The sequence below is a fragment of the Ciconia boyciana genome, chromosome 8, assembly GCF_034638445.1.
Source record: "Ciconia boyciana chromosome 8, ASM3463844v1, whole genome shotgun sequence".
NCBI classification, from domain to species: Eukaryota; Metazoa; Chordata; class Aves; order Ciconiiformes; family Ciconiidae; genus Ciconia; species Ciconia boyciana.
The window spans coordinates 20376056-20398494 of NC_132941.1; the positions used below are offsets into that span (position 1 = coordinate 20376056).

Sequence of the window (22439 nt, forward strand, 5' to 3'; positions counted from 1 at the left end):
ACTGGCTTACTGAATTGATATTATTTCAAAAAAAAAAAAAAGACAAAAATTTTCTTTGCTTTGGACACTAAAGACTGGTTAAAAAGACCTGCAAAAGAGCTACTGGTTAAAAAGACCTACAAAAACAATTAGAAAAAAATACATACGTAGCTAGTAAAAGCTGCAACTTGGGTCCCTTCCCTGGAAGAGCACACCAGGCAATGCCATTCACGAGAGCTGGATGGGACAGTGAATGCAGACGTCTCCAACATCCTCCGATATATCCCCAGAGTTTCACTGTTTCTTCTTTGGCACATGTCAGAAGAATCTTACCAGTTGGATCCCACTTCATACTAACAATCATATCCTATTGGATTTAAAAAAATTAAAAGTCGGTCTGAAGTAACAGTAAGAACACAGAAAATTTAATTCTCAGAGCTAATGTAATGTTTAATTATTAATAACAAAGAATATTTTACTCAAATAAATCGTTACAGAGATAGTGAGTTGCAATTATGAAATCATAACGATACTTTTCGGAACTATCGGATTAAAATAAAATCCTAGGTTTGTGAGAGAAACTAAAGGGAAAGCAAAGAAAAAAAATTGTTCTCTTTTCATTGCATGCCTTTCTTGATTTTTTTTCCCCAAAGAAGTAGACAATTTTTCCTTCTTTTTTTATATTATGAAATTGTAGTATGAATTACCTTAACGGTACATGGTTCATAAACATATTAGGCAATAGGCCAGATGTAGCTTTGAGTCTGAGGTAGGAAAGAACAGCTCACAGTGGAAAAGGCAAGTATAGTTTTATTGTCACAGCATGCTCACTTCTGTGACTACTATGCTTCAGATACCAAGACCAGTTCATAGAAGCACTCAAGATGCTTTTACTACACTACACTTCAGGAATTCTCCTCTTAGCCTAACAAATAATTTATGGAATATTAATGCCTTAATATTACATACTAGCCTTACCTTTGCAGCTGCATATTTAGAAAAACATCTTTTGCTTTGCACAGGGACTTAAGCTTTACAAAAATGACATAACCAAAATTAAAATTTATTATAAGCACTTTTACAAAATAAAAGAACTACAGTCTTTTAAATCCAGACATGCATAGCTGTGTCCTTAAGACATTTCTGTCACTGTATGTACATACACTTCACAATCTCTAATAGCAAAAAAGGCTACAAAATTTATTTTTCCTTTTTTTTTTTAATTTGGTAGACTGTTCCTTTAAAATATAGTGCTTAATATATGTATCAGAAATAGGTATGTGTTCTTAGAATAATCTGTACTTGACTTTATAAACAGCTTTCAAATACAGAAGATAGCTTAAACAGATCTTTACCTACAAAAATTATACATTAGTTTTAAAAAGACTAATTCTACCTTATGTGCATCAACTAGGACGATTCCTCCTTTTTCAAGTGGTTCCTTTGTTCCTATTAGCAATTTTCCATCTGAATAGCCAACTGCAAATGGTCTGTCTTCACTGAACCAGGCAAGGCATGTGACAGATGCTACGTAAACAGACAACACAAAAGTTAATTAAACTAAATTGAACCTCACTCCTGCCAAAGAGATTTTTGCAGTGCAATTACCTAAAACATGAAGTGCATAACAACTTCCCCCACCACAAAGGTCACTTAATATACTTTTGGTCTGAAAATTTTATTGAATTTGCACAGTAAAGCTAAAACTGAGTGCCACTGTAATGACAGCTGTTGAGATGATTTTGTAATAATTTTTAATTCTTCTTCTTTTTGTTAAAATAATTGAATTTATATTCCTGACATGGTGAAAAGAACTATGCTAGGGAAAAGAAAAAAAAGTAGACTGAATCCTATACATGTATCCAAGATAGGGATGCTTCTAAGAAAAGCACTGAAAACAACTGGAGCCTTTCTTAGCATGTAGATATTGCTTCACTTGATTCTGCCAAAAAATCTGAAAATTTCCTGAAGAAGCAATATGCAAAACCACACAATGCTACCAAAGACGGGCTACTTGATGTTCCCTGGGACTGGTACTACAAAGGAAAAATGGCAATAATTCAGTAATTCAAATGACACTGACTACATGCTATGTGTAGACAGAGCAGACACTGCAGGGAATCTATATTGATTTTATACAATGGCAAGGAATGTCAGGACTTGACTAGGTTGCTACAAACTGTTTGCCTCTGCTCTAGAGGAATCAGGGTGCAGATGCAGATCCCACAGACTTTTCTCCTCCCATGAATGCAAGGGAATGATGCTTGCAAGTAAAGTACCAGAAGTCATATCCCATGAACAATAATAAAAAATTGAGATTATATGCTTCCTTAATAAAAAAAGGGAGGGGGGGAATTCATAACTTTAATTTCTACTTAAATACTGATACAGTCACCTACCATCCTTTCTGTAGCAGTGTTCCAGTTCTAGCCGGTGCATGGTTGAAATATCTACAACTTCAATAAGAGCAAGAGATCCATCCATACGACCAATTAATAATAATTCTGGAGCATCTCCTGTCCATGCTGCAGCTGGCCCTTCTTCTGGCCAAGCTAGAGCAGATACCCAGTGAGGCTGAAGATCTAATAATCCTTTTCCTCCTAGGAGACCAAAAAGTCTTTTAAAACTACTTCATCTTCATAAAGAAAAGAAAACAACAAAAATACTTTCCATAGGAAAATATCAAAAGATCCTATTTAGAGCTAGGACGTACTACAAATTCATGTAAATTACAAGCCGATGAAGCAATGGTCCACTGATCTATGCAGACACAAAATCTAGCTAACAAATCTCAATTATCAGTCAAGTTACATAGTTTTTTTAAGGAAGGAAGCTAAATTCTTCAGTACTCAGTCAATTTTTACTTTTCCTGTGGACTGTCTATTAGCATGGGCAGTGTAACTGCTGATTTTCATTAAACGCAAGACAACAGAATGAAGTTTCAGAGATTACAAACGACAAAGTGATTAATAGTGTTCCTCTCACAGGAGTTCTAAAGGTATTATGCTGGATTAGTCAATTGCAGCACAAATGACAGTAAAAATGTAAGAGAATCCACTTAAAGATGCTCACAAACTGAGCCAAGGAATTGGAAAGGGCCACTCCTGGATCAGGTTCAGTCCTCTCATCACAATGCAATCTCATAAATTTAGCTAATTCATTTTATAGTATTTCTTCCCCAGGTGTCATTCCTCCTTATAAAATATAAGATCACAATCTTTTGAACATTAGAAACTTTCTTGAAATTATTCACGGACAATTTATTTACATTTCTTCTTATGTCAACACTATCCATTTGCTTACAGAGCTGCTTTTTCTCCCTGGGCTTCTCCTAGAGTTTATCTTCCTAATGTATTTATTTATTTATAAGCTTCCTCCTCCAAGACTCTTTTGTTCAAATAAATAAACCAAGCTCACTCATTCTACTCTCATTAGAAGACAATTCCATCTAGCTGATCACTCTAGCAGTCCTTCCCTCCACCTGTTTCAGGCAATTTTCGCATTCTCCCTGTTGCATATAGAAAGGTAATTCTTGCAGATTATAGGAAGATAGTATTTACGGACAAAAATTGCTAAGAGCAATCAAGCCTCAAACCTAAACACTTCTGATTCAACAAGGACTCATATGCTGCTCAGTTTTCTACTGAATTAATTGTAAATCACACATCCATTTATGCTTAGTGCCTTCCTCTAATTGAATAGGTTTACAAGATATTATGGAAGATGGTAGGCATTTAAACTGGAGAGAACACACAGTTAGATACTTGGGTAAACAAATATTCAGTAACTTAGCAGCTTCCCTAGAAATACGTTGTATCATAAATTGTCACAGGTAGCTAAGAGCATACCATTGACTTGCCATATGTTCACCATCTTTTCCGTAGCTCCAGCCAGATACTTGCCACTGATGCTCCAACAGACAAGAGACAAACTAAGGTCACTGGGTGATCCCAGACTTTCTTCAGAATCACCTTCTCTACAATAGAATAAAATAATGCAATTTAAAAAGGGCATTTTCTTTAAGCAGGCAGGAAAACACAGAATTAATGAAATATCTGAGTTAAAATCTGGAGTCCTCCTGCCATCACTGCAGATTTACATAATAATTTTTTCTGCTCATAGTTCTATATTCTATTTAAAACCACTTCAAATTACAGAATGAGATACCAGTTATTTCCACAGTAAGAAATTTGAAGTTAGAAATTAGAAAAGTAAGTAACTATCTTTAACTTCAACTATTTGTATCTCAAATTTAACATCTTTGGTGAGGGCAAAACTTTCTGGGAAGTCACGAAATGAAACAGAATAGCTTGGACAAAAGAAATGAAAGAGGTACATCTTGCTCTCAGTTCTAGCTTAGACTCTTCCTCCTGTTACAACGTTGTTACACTGTTCTAAAATTCTATTTTAAAGCTTGCTTTGGCTAACTGTAACGGGACCACTGGTATGTTTTATTGCCCTTAAGGTCATACACAACAGGCACAGTTTTTACTGATTTTACTAACAGGAAAATGAAGCCTGTAATATTGCCAAGATACATATTGCAGGCCAAATACTGAATCACCCCTGTATTTTTGAAGATACAGAAGGCATACCTTTGGTGTGTTCTTGCTTAACCAGGAGATATTTAATTTGTGAATACAGCAGGTAATGGGATGTTGTAACTGTTATTAACAACATTAACTTACTAACATAACAGATGTAACAATATTAACAAAAAATGTTAACATAACAGGTAGTAATACTGTGTCAGGGAATAGTGATCTAGTAGCATTTAAATAACATTCCTCCAAACTCAGAAAAACAAAAAGTATTCTCACAGGAGGAGGAGATAATTCTATCACAAAGAAGGGATAATGCCTTTTCATCTGCTCATCTCTAAGGGCTAAAAAAAATAATTCTACCTTTAAAGATGAACTGGCATTTACCCACTGCAATAAAGAATACAAATAGAATTGTGTTGTGTTTGTATTTAAAGTCATTATTGAGATTGTTAGCAATGAAGCCCATTAAAGTACTGAATTCTGAATTTACTGTACAGGAAGCACACTTTTCTGCCACATGAATAATAGAAGATCACTGTTAAAGGAAGATGCTGCCCTCATTACTATCTTCCGAAGTCAAGTTACATCATTCCGTTTATTCCTTTTAAGGCATCATCTAACAATAGCAAGCAAACAACAACTAAAACAACCACTAAGAAATCATCATGAAACAATGTTCTAGTTTACTATTGTTTCTTCATTCTCCTGAGTTAAACTCACCTAAGCTGTACTAAAGAATTAGATTTTATCTTTTCTTTTTCTTTCTTCTTTTTTGGACACATCCAAATGATACAAAAGTACTTCCCAGACACTCTCATGAAGAAGAATTACACTCAGTTCCTGAATCGCAGAAGTCACAAATTCTTTTTTCACACTTGACTCAAACCACCACACTCATAATTATTGTTCTACATTTGAACTGTCCACTGGAACCCACTGAAGGGATATTCACATTTTTTTCATATGACAGTCCCTTACAGTTTTTATTTTACCCATTTCTCATTGTATGAATTAATTAAGAATATCTTTAAACAGCTTTAACACGATCTCTTTATACCAATGCTTATCAGCTTGATACTGAAGTTGTTTTCAGTTTTAAGCTCTTTAATTTACTTTGCATGCCATAAACACAGCAACAGTCCCACAGAAAAAAATAAGAGAATGTCTGTGCAGGAGATATTGCAGGGTTGGCTCTTTTCATTATCTTGCACAATTACAGCTTAAATTAAATATCTGACTATTCTAAAGAATCAACTTACAGCTTGTTGAGCACACACGTTTGTTGCAATGAATACTGCTTCTTTGTAACATTCCACACTCTTATGGTGCCATCATTTCCACTAGTCGCCAAAAGTCCCTTTTTATTGCACCAAACACATGTCATGACCTACAAATACCAAAGTAATCATGGCAAAACTGGAATTTAAATCTAAAGCTTAGCTATGTTTGTTCACTAATATTAAGCAAACTTTAACCAATGGGACAGAGCATTAGCTACATTATTGAAATACATTGTAACAATCAAACAAGATACATTTTTCTACCTTTACAGTATTGTGTACTGTAATTAAGCATGCTTTATAAGGATGCTACACTTTGTTCAGACCCATGCTCCACAGGCCACTATTGCACAGAATACTGGCCAAAGACCTTACCTACTATGACAGAAAAATTAATGCAAATTAAGATCTAGTCTAAGGAAGGATTTAGGGTGATTCCGCTGACTTCATGCACTGTGAGAACACTTTCACATCCCCTTTAATTGGAGCTTCAAAGAAGCTAAGCATTTTTCTGCATCAGAGGTACCCTCAAGCGATAACTTACTTTATCACAAAAAAAATTACTTCTTGTGGGAAATAATTTCAGTCAGTATATTTGTAAAATAATAGTATTTTACTTTTCCTGTATTCTACAAAAGAGAGTATTAAAATTCATGCAATTTTGGGAGAAATCATGCTTACCCTGTTCTGATGAGCCTCTAATTTTATGAAGGAACATTTTCGTAAGTCTCCCCCCATATCAGCAAGGGTCTGAGGAATAGTTTGATTATCTCGATCATGTGCTGCAAGAGTTCGCACCAGCTGCTGAGCAGCCCACTGCCTATGTTGTGAAGATAATCTTGAAGAGAGGCAGCAAGCTGCTAGTGCATTAGCCAGCTCCAGAGGGCCTACAGCAGAAGGATCATAGGAAGGATGGGCATACAAATGGGCAATTAAACCTGCTTAAACAAAACAATGAGATGATGCCTAGATGAGTACCAAACAGAATTACACAAATGAACACACATTAGCCATAATTTCCAGAAAAAAAGAAAGAGGTTAGCAAACACCTTATAAAAATGTTGCAATCATGTTAACTATTACAGAAAACACTATTCTGATATTAAGAAACCCCCCCCTTTAAAATTTCACAAAAAACTCTTAAAAATAGAATTACAAATAGTCTTATTCCCACCATATGGAAAATGGTTGTTCAAAGAGCAAGTGCTTTCTGAGCAGCTAAATGCCTCCCTTGACAGAGATAAGCTGCTATCACTGCTACGTCCTTCCCTCCCTTTAACACTGCAACAGCCTGGTGTTGACACACAGCAGTTGCTTTTTGGCTCCCCGACCTCTCACAGAAGACGCAGCACAACTTTCTGCGTCAGAGAGAGAACAGTACTTCGGTGGCAGTAGTCAATTGTTATTCCACTTAATTTCATTAGGTGGCACAACCAAGGCTGAATGTCTTAGCTATATGGCTTTGAATACACACTCGTTCAGATTTTTTTTCCAAGTGGCAAAACATGCAACTATGTAATAAGATCATATTTCTAAGTAAAATTTGTGTACTAAACTATAAGATTACTTTAAGACAAGTTTTGTACATTTTTGAGAGTATATTTATTTATACATTATTCTAGGAGGTTTCTCCTTAAATATAAACAAGGAATTGAAGATTTAATATTTAACATTTAAAAACAAAGCTATATCATACCTTTCTTTTCAATTTCTGCTTTATCATAATTAGGCCTCAGTTTGGCCCCTTTGTCTGCCAACAATGCCACAAGTGCTTGAGTAACCACAAAATTCGGAGATGTGACAAGTTTGTTTTCTTCTGCAATTCCTCTTAAAAAACTTGGCAAAAATTTTCGTTGAATAGGATCATCAACTGTTGTCAAGTTTACACCAGTTGCTGCAGAAATCAAATTCTAAAAATAAATAATTAAAGACAATAAATAACCAGAACAAACAGAAAAATCAGTTTTGGAAAACATTTTTAATTGAACAAATCATGCAGAGTTTTAAAGATTTTCAGTTTTTCTTTTCAGAAATTCTCAGCTCCCAACCACTTTTATTTTAACAGGCAAAGATCATGTACAATATAGAATTTAAGTCTTCTGCCCTGGGGAATACCTGGTCTTAATGGAACCAACTATCCAGATCCAGATCCAGGGATTTAAAAAAAAAAAAAAAAAAAAAAAAAAAAAAAAAAGAAGTATCAAGTAACCGAGAAAACCAGCAAGCACTAAGGAGCTTATAGAAGAACTTTTTATGAAGTTATGCACCTGGTAGTAGGATAAAAAGCAATAAAAACCATTATCCCATTCAAGACTCATATTTCTCCATAATTATATTTCGAACTCAGAAGAACAAAACAATTACTCTGATTGCTTGGAAGTTTCCTGATACTTATGAAATTCTGTTGCATATCCACAGCTGTAGATCACTTCTTTCTAAATACAAACAATCTGTGCTCCACACAGAGTTGACTCAATCAAAAAACTCAAAACTTCAACAGAAAAACCCTATCAACACAAAAAGCACATTCATTTTTCTCTGCTTGAAAAGAGTACTCAGCAAAAAAATGTAAAGTTACTTGATTTTTATCAACAATAAAACATACCCTTGTGCAAAGCCATAAACAAGAACTCTAAGGAGATCCTCAAGTTGAGGGCAGTCTCATCACAGTTCAGAAGATAAAAGCACAAATTATCAATATGTACAAAACAGATTGCTTCATCTCATGTATAAGTAGTTTAATATCAATATTTATGTTGAAATAACAGTCCTACCTGTGTACATAACTGTACCAGCAGTTTTGCAGCACTAGGAGTGTTTGATGCCAAACAGCCTACTGCTGTACTCAGATAGGCAAGACAAGATATAGGCTTGCTTGTTTTGCTGTGTATTCCTCTAGATCGCTCTGTTGAACTTGACACAGTAGATGGACTTGTGGACAGGCCTGCTCTCCCTGCTGCAGCGAGGCACATTAAACGAACCAAAGTTCTGATATCTGTTAATCCCAAGGATTCAAGACCAGCTGCTAGGCTACAACTGGAACCACTGTCAAAAATGAATATAAATGCTCTTGGTTTCATTAGTACATTTTAAAAGAAAGTTATGTTTGGATAAAACTATTCCCAAACCATTAGTGAACACTGCCTGTTTGATTAGCTGGACATTGTTACCATGCAGGGGGAAGGGGAAGAAAGAGAAATGAAGCTGCAGCCCCTCCAACTCCTTTTCTTTTAAGCTGAAGACAAAAAACACATTATAGACTTGCCCTAGCACAAATCCATTAGTTTACCTGGAATCACTCATAAACAAAGTTATAGGGATAATTCGTGTTTAGAGTTATGCCATGACAATATGCACATGTACATGTCAGATCTCTGCAATGTCTTCATAGTTGCAGAGGTATCTTGTACAAAGCCAGTTTTTAAATCCTTATATCCCATCAACTCCTTTACTTCATCTTCTTTCCTCTAACGTTTACCTCTAAGTTCTAATACTTGCCTTGAACAAAAACTCACTGACAAACACAGCATCTTTATGTTCTGCATGGCTGATACTATTGGAGTCCACTTTCCATATAAGAAGTAGAAGTTTCTTTCATAAAGTTTGAAGATAGGGTTCAAAAGAACAAAATCAACAGAATTTTTTCTCTTAATAGTATGATATAAGTACATAAAATGAGAATCACTTTCCCAAGTAGCTTAAAACTGCATCCCTATCAAGCATAACTTGATAGCCCGTTCCAAATGGAAACATGGAAATGTTGCCAAGGATGCTACAAACCTGACAGACAAAAGTGAGAGCGCTCTCATAACCATAGTTCTTGCAAGGAGGACTTGGGCAGCAGCTGTCACTCTTCTTAGAGCCATAACACGGTCATGTGGATTTACCAGGGCAGCTGCTTGTTCTCCTAAGGTTATCCTGCCAGAAGAACTTTTTTCTATAGAGCCATGACAGCCTTAGAGATAACGATGATTTGCGTTAGTGTTTAAAGAAAAACAAAACATTATCATATAGTAATAAGCATAGAAGCAAATTTGGCCTAAGTTAGTAAATTACTCATTAATTTTTCAACATTTCATGCATACAGAACTATAGTGATAATGACTGAGAGGAAAATACACTCCTGAAATACACTTCATAATTTAATTGTTCCTTATTTTCAAAGATAGATGAAGTTAGTGTTAATTCCTCTGTTTTGCTTTTCCATTAGAGGGGTCTACAGACTTACATATTGATCCTGCATTTCAATAGGCTGGTCAGTAAGTCCCAACTTAAATCCATGAATCCATCTTTGAGTTCTATAAAGCATGCTGCAGGCATCCACTGTAGGACTATGGCCACAGTTTTATTAGTAAACCAAAGCTTTGGGCATTCTGTCAATATAAATGCCTCACACTCCTCTCTCTAACTCCCCTATAATAAAAGGGCAATTCAGAACCCTGTCTTCACTTCCTCATAGTGGGAGGCAGGAAAGACTGTCAAAATATTTCTGCATTGCCCCTATAAAATCACACCAAAGGGGAGGTATTTGTTCTTGAATGCAACTCATTTCAAATTTACCTATTTGCATCAATGTTTCTTCCATACTGTTGGTGGCTGTCACCATTGCAACTGAAGCACCCAGAGGGTCACTGTCAGGGAACTGTACAGGTTCAGGTACAATACGTCGATCATTTAACCCAAGAGGTCCAGCTAGTAATTCAAACTCCTCTTCTCCTGTCAACTTTTCATCTTCATCCACATCTAACATATCCCAGTCTTCTAGAATTGGAGAAATATAATTAGACTTGGTTACAAAAGCTAAAATATTAAATAATTTCAATTAATTAAAAAAACAATACAGAGTATAAAATGTGGATTGTAATTTGCAACATAGTAGTCTTACACTCATCTTCTGATGTTGACATAGACACAACATAGTGAATCAGAAAAACAAAATCCTGCTCTTGCCCCTCTCCATGAAATTTGATCTTTATTTCTACTGCAGAGAAATTTCATGCAAGATATTCTGAAGCAACAAACTAGTTGTTTTTTTAAAACACAGAAATGAGAGGTCATCACATCTAGCACAAGACAACTCCAAAACCTGGAATATAGTGAAAAGCATAGACATACAGTTGTGCTTTAAATCATGATAACAGGTGCATATTCCAAAGGACTCAATAGTAAAGACAGATACGAGAAATTTCTGGTCTTCATATTTATCAAAAAAGTATGCATGAATTCTTAGGTCATAATTTTATACCCAGGCTTTTGCTTTTCTGTCCCAGGGGAAAAAAAAAGAAGGCAAAAAAAAGCACTAAAATTGCAATTCAGTTATGCATTGCATTCACTTCCCAACCATTTACACAGAAGTCAACTTACATTTACTGATCCCTCCTCCCACGCTATCTCACTCCCCATACAGTAGAATCTGAACACCTTCTATCTATTGGAAGACGGACTTGCCATTAATTTCTGGAGCACTCATTTAGTCTTAAATAGACAAATGTGGTAAATCATAGCATTGCAATCATACAAGCTATAGAAAGGCCCAGAATCAAAGAACCATCTGGGAAAGGTTTTCTACAATGACTAGAAATAATCTGTTTAAAGTGAAAGCCATTGTCAGGACACTCTCAGATAGTACAAAGGTAAAAAAGGTAAGAATAAGCCTAATGGCAGATTTTTGAGACTCTAACTTATGCCGATTAACTTCTCCTACAAAGGCTGCTGAAGAAATGTATTTGAACATAAGGCTCTGTATGTGCGGTTCTGGATATAACATCTACCCACGATACCTTACTACCCAAAGTTCAGTATTTGCCATTTCAGCTACTTAGATGAAAGACACAGGAAAAAATGTCACTGATTTTTTTCCCATTTGAACTAAAAAAAAATATTAAAATACTACATCTAGTCTGAAGAAGATTTGAAAGTATACCTTCATGTACAGTTTCATGACAGGTTTATTTGCATGGAAGTACCTTTATGGAAAAATAAAACACTGTGCAAGTGCAAAGTACTTAATATCTTCAGCAACATAAAAACATACCTTCATAGACACTGTCTTGTTTACCTATTAAATCAGGAGCCTGGCCTTTGTACCTTTATGAAAAAATAACAAAGAAAATAACTGAATGGATCTCATAATTTATATACATGCATAATAATTTTAAACTTGGTTTACTATTAAGTTACTTTACTGTTAGGTTAATGTATATATGATTTCTGGAAATTGCTAGTAACAGAGATAAATAAAAAGGCTTCTAAAAGCGCCTGTGAAGGGAGGAAGCATTTTGCAGTACTAATGTGAGAAAGGCCCATAAAAAAATACTGGAATTGTCAGACAAAATTGAAAAAGGAAGTTTTCAAAAGTCAACAAGAGCAGGCAACATCCCAAGAAATAATTATTTTTCATTTAAAAAATAGAAATATCAAGACAACCTGTTTTCTCAATATGCATTTGTTGAATACAGAAAAAGATTTTAAGCCTCAGTTAAAATAAATAGACAAATTCTGCTAGGAATTTTAATTTCTTCAATCAAATTCTTAAAATGCTGATGCTAGTAAACATTTTTAAGTTGTTTCCCTTCTTTACACAGAGTACTCCACCATCTTGTACTTCTGTACCTTTCGGAAGTTGATGTTTTAGATTTACTCTTCAGGGCTAAGTACTTCTCTCTGCAGATGCCACACAGTAAATAGTAAGGATTTCCACTTCCACATTCACCACCGAACCATCCATCTACATAAGAACCATTGCTACGATAGCCCTGGCGATTTGCACTACGACCACAGCCTGGGTGGTTTCTTTTCATGTGTTGATTGAAGCTGACAACACTGGATTCACACAGTTCACAAACCACTACTTCCTCTCTGTCTTCAGATTCACAGACATGCTGCATAGTAAGATTTTCACATGTTATTTGTACAGAATAAATATTTTCATATGAGATATAAAATAGGCCAATATTCTTAGGTGGATGTTCCTGCCCATTTCTGTTACACAAACAGAGTGATATTTATACGGTTACTTGCACAAAAGCAAAGCAGCTATAGACAATTTATGACATAATGAAGAGCAGACCATCTCAGACCAGGAAAAACATTCGGAAGTAAAGTTTCAGAGGATGAGATTTTCCCATTCCATTTCAGATCTGACTCAACATTCTTGACAGTATAACTTTTCACATATAACTCTGCTAGTTCACATTCAATGCTGTCTTTAAGTTACCTGGTTCTCCTCAGAACTTGACTAGACTAGATCCAACAAAGAAGAATGAATCTTTTTTTTTTTTCAGATGATTGGACTTTACATTTACTGAGCAACAATAATTATCATTTGTGTCAATAAATTCCGAGGTTTTGTCTGAATATAAAGTTCATTTTTCTACAATTACATTTCTGTCGTAAGTCAGTAATTTCATTGTGGTGTTCCAGTGAAACAAGCTCTCTGAAAAATTCAATATGCACACTGAAACTTGCTTCCATATCAGTCAGGTAACATCGTAATTAGGACATGAAAGCTTAGTCTTGTGGGTTGCTTGTCTAATTTGACATGGATAATCCAAAGATTAACGAGCTCCTGTTATAATATTTCTTTTCCACCTCAAATATATTTTTAGTGGGCTATACAACAACTGAGTGAGGACTGTCACCATATCCTTCCCAGAGAATGAAATACATGACATGACTAAATTAAGAAAAACTGATTATCTTGCTACAGGTCAGATGATATTATTATTGTTGTTGTTGTTTTAAATAGAACAAACATTTACAACTGTGTTTGTTATCCCACTTGGCTAAGCAATCTGGAACACCTACTGGATTTCTAAGTGATATCATCAAAACAACAACTATACTAGTTCTGTTATCTTTCAGGGGAAGGAGAAGAAAAACTATGTACATGTAGAAGTGCAGAGCAAGAAACACAAGAAAGCACTATTCTTAATCTAAAAGTGAAGCTATAGAATACAAGAATATTTTAAGCATTGCTGGCATTTAGTAAGATATTTTTATAAGCATATGCATGTTACTTTAAATTTTAAAATATGAACATGCAAAAAGCAGTAAGTTAAAGCAGCCCCCGCTGCAGTCACACACACCCAGGTAGGCCAATCCAATACCTCTGGGATCCACATTCCCAGAATATCATTATCACTGGCCAGGTCTTGCCCAAACATGGCTTCCATTGCTTCATCATCGAGGTCAATTTCCAACTCCTCATCCAAGTTGAAGTCATAAAGTGCCCCTGGATCTTGCTGCAAAGATATCCCTTCTCTTCGACTCTGATTCCTGTGGGCCTGCACAGAGCGGTATAATCCCGCTCAAGTAAAAAAAAAAAAAGGGGGGGGGGAGAAGTAGTACTTTTATTTTGCATGTAATAAAGATGACTTACTTTCAACTTCGTTTTGCTTTGTTTTTAACTTTTCTGCTAAACATAATCTACTCATTACCACATAAAGCACTTAAGTTAAATATACACTGATACACGTATGTGAAGGAGAGTTTTGTAACTTTCATGATAAGTACCAATCCCCCTCCTCTTCATTTACTGGATAAGCAAAGACCTTGGAAGTCTTTCAGTATACTTACCAGCACGTGCTAGCAATGTTCGGGCAGCTAAATCAAATTTGTGTCTCCTCGTTACAGCTGACCGACTCCTAGGAGGAGGTCCACTTGCAGAAGCTGCATTATCCACATGATCCATATTATCAGGGCTACAAGAATTTGTAATTTACAGGTAAATCAAATCAAGTTTTAAACAGACACATACAGTAAGTAAGGAAAAATACTGAGATCATATTTATTGGCATTTTTTTTCTTTCTTTTCACAGAAGGAAAAAAAGAGAATTTGGAATTCAAGAATTTTCAGTTCCACTGCAGCACATATTTACTGTCTTTCTGACTGTGAGATTTACCTCAAACAAATCAGATGCAGCAATGTCAACACCTGTTTGATGGTTCCATAGTTGCATCCTAAGCATTGCAGAAATTTTGGGAGAGCACTCATTTTATGCTGTCAATGTTAACTACAGCTCAAACTAGGTTCCTTCTCCTTTTTAAAAGAAATAAAATCAACATTTCTGTTGTTGCTGCCTCAGTCATTCCCTCTTTTGCCCAAAATCTTTTGCAAAACATGAATTTAAGTTACTTAGTAACACTTGTTGCTTAGTTTATTCCTCCCAACTGACATCTGTGAGTTCTCCATGAAATGAAAGTTTACCTAGGACAAAGTAACTGAGGAAACTTAAAAATTAGTATCTCGGTAGGATCAAGGAATCTGAACAAAAGTGTTCTCAAAATACATCTTGTAATTGTCATCCTCCCTATTAACAAAAAAGCTGGAATGATTCCTAATAGGTGTCACTTAAAATATAACCACTACTTTTAGGATTAAAAACAAAACAAAAGAAAAACAACCACCTTTCCTCCTTGTTTCATAGTTTAGGTCTAAGGTTGTGAAGGTAACTGAGAATGTAAACTTCAATTCAGTTTCATCCTCTCTTGACAAACCAAGAATTCATTTTAAAATGTAGAAAAATACCTGTTCATGAGTCCACTGAAGAAAAAAACCAACCTCCAATAAAATTTTGTGTTATTATTAGGTCTTTTAGGTAAAACGTAAGCTATGTGCCCTCATTTTTTTCATTCCTCCTTCCTCTCTTTTTTTGAAGAAAGCATGCTCAGTTACATTCTTCCCCAGTTCTGTGCACAAACAGTACTGGAAAATAAGTGCACCATGTACACCTAATTTAATTGCATGTTTGCTTTTACTCATGTTGTAACAAAATTCAAAAGGGCATTACAAAGTAATGTTCTGTCAGCAACAATGAACTTGTGAGATTTTCAGTTTCTTCAACAGATTACAAGCAATTAGAAGAAAACTACATTTTACCTTTCACCAAAGCCTTCCTCCATTTCAGTGGCATCAGCAGAAGGGATATCACCTGGTGACTGCAAATAACAATGATCACCAGATTTTCCACCACTTCCAGAGACTATTGTCCCATGTCGTGTATCTGCAGTCCCTTCTGACTGGGGCTCTTCATCATCTTCATTTCCAGGGTGCTCTATCATCCACATGGCCAGCACTGTGATATTCTGTGCATCTGCTTCTCCTCTGGCACCTGAAAGCAGGAAAATCACACTTTAGAATTGTATCATATCATTGATGGTGAAAAAAAAATCAATTTTTTTCCTGTAAATGGTTATAGAACTTTAAGTATTCCATTGGAAAAAAGTATTTCATATTTATCTAATTTTTCAGATTAAACTCATGTTATAGTTATAGATTACCTGTAGCTTCCATAGCTTTTGCAATTTGCCTGAGGGAGAACCCCATTTCTAACAATGGAACAGCAATGGCAGGAGGAGGAGGGGATGTTGAAAGTCGGCTGCTTGGATCAGACAAAGCTTAAAAGACAGAAAACGTTAAATGTAAAGTGCATAAACCTTTCTTTAGTGTTACTTTACTAGACCTTACTTTGCTATATTAGCTTCAAATAAGGAAATAATTGCCCTTAACAACTTTCCTCTCTACTACTTTCCACAAAGTAAGATACTTTCTGTAATGAAACCAGATGGTGTTCATTCTTATTGGTAACATATATATTATGTAAGCTTCTGTTTCATCAAGTAGGATACTGATAATATTCAAAGAACTATTTCTTTTGAGATATTTCCAAGAAGTTTATTTCCATTTAAAACTGAATCAAATTATCTATTTGATTTATATTTAGGTAGATCAGATAAAGTTATCCTTGCTCAAATTATCAAGATTCCCAAATGTTACGAGATTGCACCAATACACATTCCTCTTAAGGTACAGAAAGAGGCCTCAACTAAGCTGGTGACATATCTGAAAAACCTCTTTGTAAATGGCGGCTATATTTCTGTGCAAAGAGTCTTTCAAAGGACTCTAAAAAGGTCAGTTACTGCCCAAAAAACACAGTTTCCTTATTTGCCATAAAAGTGAGGTCTGATCAACAAAGGCATCAACAGCATACCAACAAACACTTGTAAAGACAGTATCATGAGGAGAAGCAAGTCATCTCATAAAGTAAAAAAAAAAAAAAAAAAAAAAAAAGGAAACAAAAAAAACAATGAGAGAGATGTGAAACTGAGCACACAAGTTGCTGTGCAACAAATAAAATAGCTAAAACACCCACCTAATGGCATGGATATAAGAGCAAGAATAAAAAGTTGTATCAGTCAGGAATTTTAAAGCATGGACTTTGTTTCTCAGCACTGAGAAAATCAGTCTCTTCTATTCATTTAATACAAAACACATATATATGGACTTGTATTTTTCTTTTTAGTATTATCTCCTTTGCATCACGATACTCATTTGTGCTCTTTAGAAGCTCAAGATTCTCATGCAACAATTTGCTCAGCCTCTACCCATTCCATTCTGTACATATGCTGGAATAGAGCAAGTTTCTGTTTTGAGTAGCACAGTGCAGGCAGTAATAAAACTTCTACGAACAGAAGCCTCCCATTACCTTCACATGATTCCAGACAGCAGCATGAGGAGCCCATGAAGGTTGGACAGCCCTTTCTATCTCATGAAACAAGATTAATTGGAAGGAGCTACATTGGTGTATGTACCATAAAATACACCAATTCTTGTTTTGTGCGTGGTATATGACCTAACAAAAGCTAGAAAATTAGTGCACTAAACAGTGGCACACAACCAAGGAAACAAGCCCAAATCAGATTAACATTTTGAAGTAATTACCAGTTACACTGCATTCTCGTTTTATACATGTAGTTTATAATCCATTCCACAGCTTTTAAAAACTAATTTCATTTGCTTGATAAAGTCTACAGCTAGACAATCTACAGCTTTTTGTCCTAAGATAGTAATTAAAAGGTTTTCAACTATGCTTTGCATATTAGGTTGCATTAAAAAGAAACCCTGTTGGTTTTCAGCGTCTTAAAAAAACTACACCAAACTTCTGTGAATTTACTAACTCGTCCACATTTCTATCTATATTGACTACAAGTTTACCTGTACGATTGGCAGGCCTTGCAGACTGGGAATCAGGAGAAGTCAAACTTTGTCTTCTTCCAACTTCATCTGAAGGAGATGTTGGTAAAGAAGATATTGGAGGAGTCTGGGCACGTCGTGCTGGAAGTACAGTTGTAGTAGGATAACTGGAGAACATTTGCCTTTAAAAAAGAACAATATCCATTTATATTAAAAAGACCTATGCTGAAAAAGGTCTGACACAAGAAAAACATCAAATTAGAGCGCACTTAGCAAGTCATACTTTACAGCAATTGAGTTTTGTAAGGATAAGGTGCAATACATACATTGGGGTGGCAGAAAAACCCTGTCAGAACAGCTCATTCCTACCACCTTTGCCTGGAAAATTAAATTCTAAGTATGCACCTAAAAAAACCCCACATAGGAGATAAAAGAGAAGTAAACATTCTTCCCATTTCCCCACTTTGTTCACAACTCAGCCTGACTAATAAATCAGGTGAGTATTTTACTTTCACTGTCCTGGTAATAGGACATTGTTCTGGCTTTTGTCAAATCATATCTGCAAAACCTCTAAGACGACAGTTAATAAACTTAACAGAATTAATAAACTTAGAATAGGACTCTCTTCAATGTAAAGCAGATTTCCTTCTACATCACAGATTAACTAGTTTTATCCCACTTCCATTTCAGTATGTCAGGGTAGGATGAAACGAGGTCTTAACTTGCAGAATGTTACCTCAAACTAAGATCTACTCTAGTTTGAGAATCAAAAACTATTCGTTAAAAATACAGAATTTCAGAGATTTGTAATGTAAACTATACCAAATAAACATGAGAACTGAAGGACAACATAAGGAAGGTATTTTCTCCTGTCTTGAAGAATTCAGATGTTACATATATATACAGTGTATATTAAAAGCTTAAGAGCTTTTTATTTCTAGTAACACGTGTCCTGCAAGGCAAAGTAACGAATTAAACTCTGTCCTCTGCAGAGGCAGTTCTTGACAGTAAATACAAACATTAACATTTTCAAAGGCTTAGAAAGCTAAAGACATATATTGCATATGAGCCACACAACTGGTTCCCTGCACCCACAAAATCATATAATGCTGAAAATAAAGATATTTTACCTAAGAAGACTGAGAGGCATAACACCAGGTGATTCTGAAGCTGGAACTGTTTCAGTATCAGTTACTGGAGTAGTAGCAGTGGTAGTATCCTCCAGAGAGCTGCTCATGAAAGATGTCGTGCTAGAAGCAGAAGGGCTGGTTGTAACTGGTGTTTGGGCTTGTTGAGACTGATCACCTTCTTCTACTTGTTGATCTACTTCTACAACAGAAAAAAGGATGTTACAGGAACATTAATATAATTGTGTAGAGCAGAATAGTAGCTGTGACTAAACTTTCAAAAATAACTATCATCATTTAAAATTTCCCCCAAAGAAAGGGGTGTGCAGAAATGCACATCATACAAATACTTCTGCCAACAACTCATGGACTTATGTAAAGAAATCAGTCTATTGGCTCTTGCTGTTGTCATACCGATAGCAGGTAAATAGTATACAAGTCTTTCCAGATGATAACAGAAGCCATTTACTTGGTTAAATCTTATGATATTTAGATTTAGAGATTTAGATTTATGACTGTAACAAGATTACTCTAACAGCTAGGATTATTCTCTTAGGCAAAAGGGAAAGAATTCTCAGATATGGAAATAGAGCTGATTAACTATAAAGCTATTTTTAACTCAGCTGTGTAAGTAACAGATTTTTGAAGAGTTGTTTTGGTTGGTTTAGAAGTCCTTAAGACAGTGAAAAACCAGATGGCGCAGTAATTAGCTTTAATATTTTAGATATTGTTTTCTTTGTTTAAACTGATTTAAATGGTTTCCCTGAAGATGCAGACTGTAATACACGTATTTTTAAGAAGAAAAGGAAGGACACACATTTTCTCTTCCGCTTCTGTTAGTGCAGTGCCAAGTATCTCAGAAAAAACTCTCAGAAAACACCACCCCAAAACCAAAACCCCACAACTGATTTAGAGATTTTTCACAGATAGAAACACAGGTTACTTTCACCCTGAACATACACATGCCTAACATCATCTATTAACATGACTGCATACACATTTAACAACAGTGAACTTTATGATATTTACATCACATACAAATCCTTCTGACAAGTATATACAGAACTGCTCATTTTTAAAAAGTATTAAAGGCATATTAGAAACTCATATTTCTGATTGACTGATATGCATTCACTTTTTATTAAAATAAGGAATTGGGGAAAAGGCAAAAAATTAAGTATTATATCTACAAAACAGTAAACCATCTTTGTAAAATTCTTCTGTCCAATTAAGATTCCTCTGAAGTGTAACCACTACAAAATCACAAGATTCTTATTTGTATTATCATTATTATAATTGTTACTATTAATTTTAATAGGAAAAAAAATTAACACTGTACTTCCATAATTTTGAAAGTGTACCTTGTTTAAGTCTGCCACCAAACTGATCCTCCAGCAGCCCATGAACCACTAATTTGTAGATCATGGCTTGTGCTCGTTCCAAATCTGCCAGTCCTAGAGCTCTTTTAATTGGTGAACGCATGACTGCCCGTTTCACCATGTGTCGCATCAGGAACTGCAAGGCAGCACGCATTTCAACATCTTCGTGAACAACTGGAGAACTAGCACAATCAGAGTTGTGACCATTTTCTGCCAGGACTTTTGGTATTAACAGTAGTTCAGCATATTTACTACAACTAAGAAGAACACTAAGTGACTTCATAGCACCAAGATAAAGATAAGACAGCTGTACTGCCCTGATTTCTGACTGCACTATATCATGATTTCTTGGAGTATGTTCATGATTCTTTTTTCTTCCTTCAGCAGGTTGGTGTTGGGATTCCATACCTACTGTTGATGGTTCTAAAGAAAAGGAAGCAACTTCATTTTCCGACTTAGAGCTTGTAGTGCTATGTCCTTTGTTATCATCAGCACTTTGTCCCAATCGTATATCTGATCCGACATCACCCTCCATTTTCTGGTCCATTTCCCCTTTATCTTCAGATTCATGTCTGTGCTTTTTCTCATGTCTCTTGGTGCTTTGCTTTCCCGTATCTTCATGAATACCAGTCAGATAGGTAAGGTCCAGCAACACAGTAGCTGTCAGCCCACGAAATCTTGCAACATCAAAAGGCAGTGGTTCGCAGGGCTCCAGATTATACAGTGGAGTATCACTAGGCGACCAAAAAGTTGGGAAGCTTTAATAAAGATCAGAATGACACAGGAAAAAGCAAGTGAGGGAGAGACAGGAGGAAAGTACAGGAAATAATGTAGGCAAAGTAAAATGTAAAATATATTTAATAAAATAAACAAACCAATTCTAAAAATTAAATGTAAACAGGGGCAAATGAGGTTATGATCAGAAAACAGGGAGATATGGTATTAGAGCAAAGGCAACAAAGCATGCACAGGTTTTCAACAAGCATTAAAGCCCGGAAGCATCATAGAAGCTATCAATTCTGTGCTGACAGAGGTTTCTGCTATATTATTTAGAAATATGTAACAGACTTGTACTAAGAAAAACTACCTTAAGCCAAATTTTATCATCATACCTAAGCTGAATTTGTGAATAGGTGTAAGAGCTTAGAAAGAAAACACTCCTAAACTTTTTTCACGTTAAGGAAAAGCTTTGATTGACCTCACATTCCTGTTCAACTATTCACCACAAGGAGCACGCTATGAATAGCTTATGATAATCCTCTCTCATCTCTGTTTATGACAGGACAGATTACCTAGAGAGGACAGTGGCTTTTTAAAAACACAGGTCAGAAAACCCAACAGATACATATAGTATATGTCTGTCTATCTGTCCATCTATAGTCAGTGATAATTTTTTGTAATACTTAGGACTGTTACACTTGATTAATTTTCACTCTAAGCAGGACAAAAATTCACCAGCCTATATTTCCATACATCTTGTATTTTCCATACATCCAGCAGATAAAGGACTTTTAAATCTTCCTTTTATTATCCCAAAATGTTTTCCCATCTTACAAGGTAAACTTCTACTTTAAAATGAAAGCAAGCTTTAGCCTGGTTTTAATTAAGAAGGTACATTCTGAACTTAATTCAATGCATTACCAAGAGCTTGCCTGTGTTCAAGCGCTGTACCACTTCACTCAAATAATATTGCCAATTATTTTAAGGGCACACTTACTTTAAGGCTATACTGTCACATGGGCATACTTGAAAGGATTTATATCTGGAACTAAATTTGAGAATCAGTTGCACTTCAGTATATTTAGTTAAAGTGACAACAGCCTTTGCATAAAGACAAAATAGGCACAATGTTGCAACAGTTCTAAGAGGTGAACTGACCTCGGTTGTTTCAGAATGTAATTGTAACTGGTGGCAAAAAAAAATAATTACTGCTCAATTGCTCCAGAAGATTATGGTTCAACTATAGCCAGGAGGAGTTTAAGAAATTTAGTAAATCAAATCTTTTCCACACAAAAACACAGGCAATTCCTGCGAGACCACCAGAGAGCCCAGAGAAGCCACTAGCTTCATTTCAGAGTTTCCTTCCAAGTGCCCTCCCTTTGAAGGCATGTCTGCAAGAGAGGTGGAAAAAGGAGTATCTCCTACCAGCCTCCTCC

At 35.5% G+C, this 22439-nt stretch overlaps 1 protein-coding gene across 14 annotated transcripts in view; it reads right to left on the minus strand.

Moving 5' to 3' along the window:
* Positions 1 to 22439, minus strand: part of HERC1 (HECT and RLD domain containing E3 ubiquitin protein ligase family member 1) — a 105973-nt gene that overhangs the window by 17547 nt on the left and 65987 nt on the right. For 6 of the 14 annotated variants that reach the window (XM_072869743.1, XM_072869749.1, XM_072869747.1 and 3 more), the window contains exons 38-56: positions 20266 to 21041; positions 18908 to 19106; positions 17799 to 17959; positions 16085 to 16201; positions 15684 to 15915; positions 14381 to 14505; positions 13891 to 14111; positions 12416 to 12684; positions 11838 to 11890; positions 10364 to 10564; positions 9584 to 9758; positions 8578 to 8848; positions 7500 to 7713; positions 6485 to 6744; positions 5783 to 5910; positions 3828 to 3955; positions 2379 to 2579; positions 1376 to 1506; positions 147 to 346 (exon numbers count right to left, since the gene is read on the minus strand). In XM_072869743.1, coding sequence (XP_072725844.1) covers positions 147 to 346; positions 1376 to 1506; positions 2379 to 2579; positions 3828 to 3955; positions 5783 to 5910; positions 6485 to 6744; positions 7500 to 7713; positions 8578 to 8848; positions 9584 to 9758; positions 10364 to 10564; positions 11838 to 11890; positions 12416 to 12684; positions 13891 to 14111; positions 14381 to 14505; positions 15684 to 15915; positions 16085 to 16201; positions 17799 to 17959; positions 18908 to 19106; positions 20266 to 21041 — 4062 coding nt within the window. The remainder of the gene's footprint in view (positions 1 to 146; positions 347 to 1375; positions 1507 to 2378; positions 2580 to 3827; positions 3956 to 5782; positions 5911 to 6484; positions 6745 to 7499; positions 7714 to 8577; positions 8849 to 9583; positions 9759 to 10363; positions 10565 to 11837; positions 11891 to 12415; positions 12685 to 13890; positions 14112 to 14380; positions 14506 to 15683; positions 15916 to 16084; positions 16202 to 17798; positions 17960 to 18907; positions 19107 to 20265; positions 21042 to 22439) is intronic. The other 8 variants (XM_072869755.1, XM_072869754.1, XM_072869750.1 and 5 more) reach the window with 6 other exon arrangements.